This window comes from Dipodomys spectabilis, unplaced genomic scaffold, assembly GCF_019054845.1.
Source record: "Dipodomys spectabilis isolate Male_0828 unplaced genomic scaffold, ASM1905484v1 ptg000157l, whole genome shotgun sequence".
Lineage (NCBI taxonomy): Eukaryota > Metazoa > Chordata > Mammalia > Rodentia > Heteromyidae > Dipodomys > Dipodomys spectabilis.
This window is the reverse complement of record NW_024870834.1, coordinates 6,412,595-6,420,000: the sequence shown is the minus strand read 5'-3', so window position 1 is coordinate 6,420,000 and position 7,406 is coordinate 6,412,595. Positions and strand designations below refer to the sequence as shown.

The window sequence follows — 7,406 nt, the reverse complement described above, 5'->3', positions numbered from 1 at the left end:
GTGTGGGAAAAGATTGAGGAGATTCCTCCATTTCAGTTTCAGCAAGACAATGTGCACAAAGATGCTTCTGGAAAGAGCTATCTCTAGGTGATCCCAGAGGACTGTGGGCTTTACATACAACTTCAATGACAGTTTTATGCACTGCAAAAAAAAAAAAAGGTATGTCGGGGCAGACAATCAGAGGATCTCTGAGAAGCTTCTAGAGCGTGGCCTTTCATGGAAAGTACCAGGTCCCTGTGGACGCGCACTCTTACCCCTGGCCATAGCTCCGGCTCCAGAGTTGGGCTTCCCTGAGCTGTGGGTTGGTTTGTATGGATGCTGGACTTGCCTGCACTCTTAGCAAGAGCTCAGGGGTCCCACAGCCTTGGGGTAAAGGACACAGAACAAAAGAGCCAGGAGGCTGTAAAGTGTAGGAGACCCAGGCTGCAGCAATGCAGTGCAGGATTGGGGTCAAGTCCACTGGTCTGCCCAGCTTCCAGTTCTCACTGTAGCCCCTACTGGCTGTGGAACTTGTCTGTGCCTCAGTCTCCCCACTTCCAAGCAATTGCAAAGGCTAAATGTCTTTTTTTGTGTGTCTGAGACTGGGTCTCGAACTCAGTACCTGATGTTTTTACTCACTGGCTGGTGCTCTGCCAACTGAGCCACGCCTCCAAGCCCAAATGTCTAAGTATTTGGGAAAATGCCTCAATGGAGCACGCAGGGCTCAGGACCACCGTCAGGATGAGAAGATTCCAAAGCCCTCCGAGATTTAAGATTCTGTATTCTTCTTCCCAAGATTTCCTCTCCTCAATGACATGCATAGATTCAAAATGTGTGTGTGTGTGTGTGTGTGTGTGTGTGTGTGTGTGTTGTGTAGCACAAAACTTAGTTGTCACACAACCCTGTGGCTCTGCAAAGCCTGGAATGCTACAGTTCTCTCTCAGGTCCTCCCAAGTCTAACCTCATCTGTCCCTTCCATACTCCATCCAGGGGTCTTTGCTCAGGGTGTTTCCCCCTCCACCGCGCCATGTGCCATGTCTGGTGCTCTCCTTTTCCTCTTCTACACATGAGACTGGGGCATGTGACAAACAGGAGCCTCAGATGCTGTTATCTCAAGGTGCCAGGGTCCCCCAACACTACCACACATTTGCTTAGCATTTCTCCAGCCATCACCTGATTAGTCTTGAGTTAGCTGGGCTCCAATGGCTCACACCTGTAATTCTAGCTATTCAGGAGGCTGAGATCTGAGGATTGCAGTTCAAAGCCAGCCTGGGCAGGAAAGTCTGTGAGACTCTTATCTCCAATTAACCACCAGAAAACCGGAAGTGGTGCTGTGGCTCAAGTGGTAGAGCTCTGGCCTTGTGCTGGAGAGCTCAGGGACAGTGCCCAGGCCCAGAATTCAAGCTTCCCATGACTGACAAAAAAAAAATCTTGAGTTGGATGTCAGGCTAATGCCCTTTGTAACCTGCAGCAGACTCAGCCTCCCCGGGCCTCAGCTACAATCTCCAGAAGGAAGACCTCCAACGAAGCAAACATGAAGTTCTCCAACCCCCACCCCGATCTCCGCAGTCCTGCAATTCTAAAGTGCATGGTGCACAGCCCCACTGTCTCACTCTACTTTCTTACCATCCTTCCTGGGAACTTTTTAAACAGTCTTACCTGTGCATTCCCGGGACTTGGAAGACAGAGAGCCAGGAGAGTAGCAGTGAGTATTCTGTGGAAAATGAGAAATGGCGTGTGAAACCCAAGATCCATGCAGGGGGGTGGGGGGAGGGGGGCGTGGAGCTCACCCCGCCTGGGCCTCTCTGTGGCGACCTTCCCATGTACTTGGATACAGGGATAGGTATGCTCCTGACCCCCGCCCCCACCAGCCCAAACCAGGCTGGCATCTTCTTCTACTTGCTTTATATAGGGGACGCCGACTTAGATCATACTATTTTTTTTTCAGTACTAGAGCTTAAACTCAGGATTTTGTGCTTATAAAGCAGATGTTCCTCTGCTGAGACACTTCTCAGCTCTTTATGCTATTTTTAAAATTTTTTATTATTTTTTAACTGTTATAAAGGTGATGTGCAGAGGGGTTAGTTTCATAAGTCAGGTGATGATACATTCTTTTTGGACATTGTCACCCCTTCCCTCATTCTCTTCCCAGTTTTCTCTGGTTATTTTTAAGAAAGGGTCTTTTTCCTCAGCTGAACTGGACCATAGTCCTCCTATTTACATTGAGAGCACAGACGGGCCTCACTGAATCCAACTGTTGGTTGAAATAGAGTCTTGAGGCCTTTATGGCTGGGACTAGCCTAAAATCCTCCTGATCTCTGCTTCTTAAATAGAAAGGAGGACAGACAAGAGTCACTGCACTTGACTTAAATCACATTTTCAAATGCATAGATCCTGTTGCTTCAAAAACAAAAATGAGTCAAAGCCCACACCGCTGTGGGATTTTCTTCACAGTAACACACTTGGTCTTTCTTGTGTATGCAGGAAGACTTGCCTGAACTCAGAACATCTTTATTCTGAAAACAGAGCCAGGGAGCTGCCATCCTCCAGCCAAGTAAGGGGAGGAACTTCGATGAAGCCATTTAGCCAGAGCCCAGAAGCCCATGCAAGTGAGATTCCCCCGGAAAGAAACTGGCTCAAGCGGCCCAGGCCCCCAACTCTGGCCCTAGAGTGTGACCTACAGAAACCGCCCCACCAGAGGTGGCAGACTGGGGAACCTGAACAGCCCCAAGAAGAAGAAATGCAATAGGAAACAGCAGGAGGGACTGAGACACCAGCCACTCATCAGCCATGAAACCTCTCTGCTCCTGCCTGTGATCCACCCTTTATCATTGCCCGGCTGTCATCAGATAAAGCCAGGGTCACCAGTACGATTTAGACATACAAAGTCTTTCCCACTGGAGCCACATCAGAAGTGCTCTCTTGCTTTAGTCATTTTCAGATGGGCAGTCTCGGTTTTGCCCAGGATTGTCGTTCATCATGATTCACCTACGTATACACTTCCCCTATAACTGGGATCCAGGAACATGCCACCACACCTGGCTCTTTTGTCGAGATGAGGCTCACACTAACTCTTTGCCCAGGCTGGCCTCCACCCACAATCCTCCTGATCTCCATCTCTTGAGAAGCTGCGATGAAAGGTTTAAAGTGGAAATGTTGATGTAATACAACATGGAAATGTGGGCATGGTAGGGCATGCTTGAGTCCCAGCTGCGTGGGCCTAGAGTTCAAAGACATCTTGAGCAACATAGAAAGAAGCTCATCTCAACAGAAAAGGAAAGGAAAGCTCTGTGTGTGTGTGTGTGTGTGTGTGTGTGTGTGTGTGTGTGTGTGTGTGTGTGTTTGAGGGGGGGATTAACAACATGTATGAACCTTGACATGATGTTAAGTGACTCTCTCTCTCTCTCTCTCTCTCTCTCTCTCACACACACACACACAGACACACACACACAAACACACACACACACACAGTGTAGAAGCTCAGCATCAATGACTCACTCCTGCAATCCTAGCTACCCAGAAGGCTGAGATCTGAGGATCACCGTTTGAAGCCAGCTGAAGCAGGAAAGTCTGTGGGACTCTTATCTCCAATTCACCACTAAAAAGCCAGATGTAGAACTGTGGCTCTAGTGGTAGAACACAACCTTAAGCAAAAAAAGCTAAGTGAAAACCCCTAGGCCATGAGTTCAAGCCACAGTACCAGTACAAAAACAACATAAAACAATAACAATGAATGTAGAATTCCACCCATAGGAGGTCCTAGAGCTGTGAAACTTAAAGAGGCAGAGGGTAGACAGGTGGTAGCCAGGTGTAGCCAGGTCTGGGGGGATGAGCAGGGGAGTGGTGGCTTAATGACTCCAGAGCTTCAGTTTTGCAAGGTGCAAAGAGTTTTGGACCACAGCTGCACAGCAATGTGAATGCACCATAACAACCATAATGGACACTTAGCAACAGTGACAATGAAAGAGGTCTGAAGTCGAAGCAAATGCATTAAGTGCTCATAGGATCCAGCACAAACTTACTTCCCTGAGCAGCTTCTGCACACAGTGAGGACCCTAGACCAAAGAGCTACAAAACGGAGACCCTGTCAATAGAGCTAATCGGTCTGCCATGTGAATCAATAATGCTGTAGGCTTTGCTAAGGATATCGATACAGTCAAGCCAGGGAAGGCGGCCTTGCACAGGTGATCTGTTTCAGCTGTTCCAGCCAGGCCATGGACCATAGCACCCATTACTGCCACCTGCACTAGGGCTTTCCAATCCTTCCTTCTTTACAGGGAGTCTGTAGATTACAATGCTCGTGCATACCCATGACACAGGACCCAGGTAAAACAGCCATCTGGGGACACAAGGGACCCCAACTTAAGGTGACATCCCAGGAGAACAGGCCTGCAAGCCCACATTCTTCATCCTCCTTAAGGAGAGGGAAGACCCTAAGTGGCTACAAGTCTGCACTTCAGCTAAGCTGTCTGCCTGAGCCAGGTTCTCGAACACTGCAGACAGCTCTGACCTTATAAAGCGCAGAGCCAAATCCGAGGGCTTTTTGATATTTCCAACAGCCAGATTTATATCTGGAAGGAATGAAAGAACAATAACCCAATTTATTTTCCAGTCTGTATATTATGAATTTCAATGTTTTCCTGTTTCTTCCCGTGAAGTTCTCTTTCGGGTGGTTATAAAATCCTGTCTCGTTTATGTTGGAGACAGAACAGGCTGACTGCGGGCCGGGGACTTCAAGAACTGGTGGAAAAGGCCTGTTCCCCGCCCCCCCTCCCTCACTTGACTCTTGCTCCCCATTTCCTTTGGCTAGAAGCAGCCCCCAGACAGTCAAGCCCCAAGCCCAACCTCCTGGAAGAGCTGCGGCTGGATCTTGGGGCCCAAATAAGCTCCAGGCAAACGGAGAGAGTTTCCAAAAGGAAATAATATGCAAGAAGTCTGCCCACAGCATCCTGAATGGCTGACCTTGTCATTTCAAAAAACAAAACACAAACAAACCTAGAAAACTCCAAAAAAAAACAACAACAAAACACAAAAAACCTGAACCAACTATATAAATGCCGGAGTGGGAAGAGATGCAATATTTCTAAGTGCTCCTGAGACTCTGCAATCCAGGTGTCTCCGTCCAGGCCGTGTGCACCATTCTGCAACGTAAGGAAAGCCCGGAGAGCCACCAAGGGTCAAGGCTGCCCGCGGTGTGGGGGTGCTGAGCCCCAATCCAGGGTGACAATCGGTGCAGTTTAGCCTTTAGCATGGAGACAGCCCCTCACCAATGCCCCCCCCACACACACCCCGAGTTAATTTTGAATAAAGAACTGAATTGCGTTGTCAAGCGTTGGCTGGATAGAGACCCGAGTGGATATCGTCGTCGCTTGCAGGGTTTAAGGATTCTTTCGCTGGCCATTTCTGCAAAGAGCGAGACGTTCGCTTCCACGCATCTCTGTCTGCAATGCCCACTTTTCATTGGCTCGAAACTTCTGGGTCCCATGCCCTTGGCGAAGGCCACACAGACACAAGGCAGGAGCAGCCCAGATGTTCAGCTTGTCCTGTGCGCCCGGGCGGCAGCCAGGCGAGCGCTGGGGACCCAGGCTCGGCTCCCACCCCGCGGGGTCAACACGGAAAATCCGGTCCCTCGCCCAAGGGCGCACAAAGCGGCGGCGCTTTTCCGAAAAGAAAAGAGGAAGACGCAAAGCACGGGGTGGGGAGGGGGGTTCGTTCTTTCTTTCTTTTTCCCCCTTTCCCCTGCCGTTCGCTCTCAGCGGCTGGGTTAGCACATCCCCACTCCCAGCCCCGGGGCAGCTTCTTCTAAGGAACGGTGTCCTCGCATCCCGGGCTCCTGCCCGTCCCCGTCCCCGGCGCGGCCCTGAAGCCCAGCCATCCCCGTTTTCCACCCACCAGCGCTTGGGGGTTTGCTTTCGCTGTGTTTTTCCAGTAAGCTCTGCAGAACTGCAGAGCCCGGTGCGGGAAGGGCCAGGCCGGCCCCGGAACCCACCTTCTCAACGCCGGCATGTCCCAGCTGCAGGCGCGCGCGCGCGCGGCGGCGAGGCGAGAGGTGGTTGGCTCGCGGCGGGCCCGCCGGGGGGAATCCGCGCTCGGCTCCGGCGCTCCGGCGCTCGGCTCTCCGGCGGGGCTAGCGGCGGAGCTCGCGGGCGATCTGATCCCACCGGGGCCTCGCGAGCGGGCGGCGGCCAGGCCGGGCCAGGGAGTGGATGGGGGGGGGGGGGAGCGCGCCGGGGTGCTGGGAGCCACCGAGTCCCCGGGAGCGAGCACCTGGTTTCGCTTAGCCCTCGTCAGTAATTCAGCATTAGACCAATTGAAGCAGGAATGTTAAAAATGAACACTTCATTTTCTAAGTATGTTAAACAATGCAAATGGGGGCCTCCGTCTGGACGCAGCTGGTTCAGATTACCGCGCGCACCAACTGGCTAGACTCCTCTCGCCACAATCTTGGGGCGTCTGCCAGGGCCGAGGGCTCGCGCTGGGAGGGCGGGGAGCACCTCGGCTGCCGGCGGGGGACGGGGCGGGGGAGGCTGGGGGCGGGGGACCCCGGCTTCGCCCCGGGGCGGGGCGGGGCCGTGCGCTCGCCCGTCCCCGCGCGGGACTCGAACTCAGCCCCGGCGCCGCTCGCCGCGGCCAGGCGGGGGCCGAGTGACGAGGAGACACTGTAGGTGAGCACGCGAAGGGGCGAGCCGGGGCTGGAGGACGGGCGGGGGGTGGCAGGGGTCCCCCCGGGACCCAGGCCCGGGTGAGGTCGCCCCTCCTCCCTGGCCCGCACCCCGGCATCTCCCCGGCGTCGGCCTGCTTCCGTGCAGAAGGGTCTTTTTGCCAAGAAGAAGGTGATCCGGAGACCAGAGAAACGCGCAGAGTGGCCGGCAACGCGGAGGAGCCGTGCTGAATGCTTCACACTCTCTTATGCTGGTGGCTTACAGTTTTTCCCTCCCTTCTTTCCTTCCTTCCTTCCTTCCTTCCTTCCTTCCTTCCTTCCTTCCTTCCTTCCTTCCTTCCTTCCTTCCTTCCTTCCTTCCTTCCTTCCTTCTTCCCTTCCTTCCTCTTTCCTTCCTGCCTCCTTCCTTCTTCCCTCCTTTCCTTCCTTCCTTTCTCCTTCCTTCTTCCCTTCCTTCCTCCTCCCTTCTTTCCTCCCTCCTCTCTCCTTTCCTCCCTCCCTCCCTCCCTTCCTGTTTTTTCTTTTTAAAGTATGGAACCCCCTTGTCAAGTGCAGTCATACCATCGGCACTGTTCTATAGAAGAAGCCAGCAGTTTGGTTGGGGTCCAGCCTTTCCCCTTTCCCCAGGGCATCTTACCCTGGGCCGCTGGGAAACGCCCTGTGCCCCTGCATCTCCCCGCAGTAGGAGTTGCCTCCTTTTGGAGGAGGTGAGGGTGAGAGAGGTTGGGCAAGTCCCCCTGCTCGCGCAGCTGCCCGTCCCACCGGG

General features: G+C 53.1%; 1 protein-coding gene across 1 annotated transcript in view; it reads right to left on the bottom strand.

Moving 5' to 3' along the window:
• Window positions 1-6,066, bottom strand: part of Fbln5 (fibulin 5) — a 69,772-nt gene extending 63,706 nt beyond the window's left edge. The window contains exons 1-2 of the mRNA XM_042692575.1: window positions 5,969-6,066; window positions 1,639-1,693 (exon numbers count right to left, since the gene is read on the bottom strand). Coding sequence (XP_042548509.1) covers window positions 1,639-1,693; window positions 5,969-5,985 — 72 coding nt within the window. The 5' untranslated portion in view covers window positions 5,986-6,066. The remainder of the gene's footprint in view (window positions 1-1,638; window positions 1,694-5,968) is intronic.
• Between the last annotated feature and the right edge of the window lie 1,340 nt (window positions 6,067-7,406).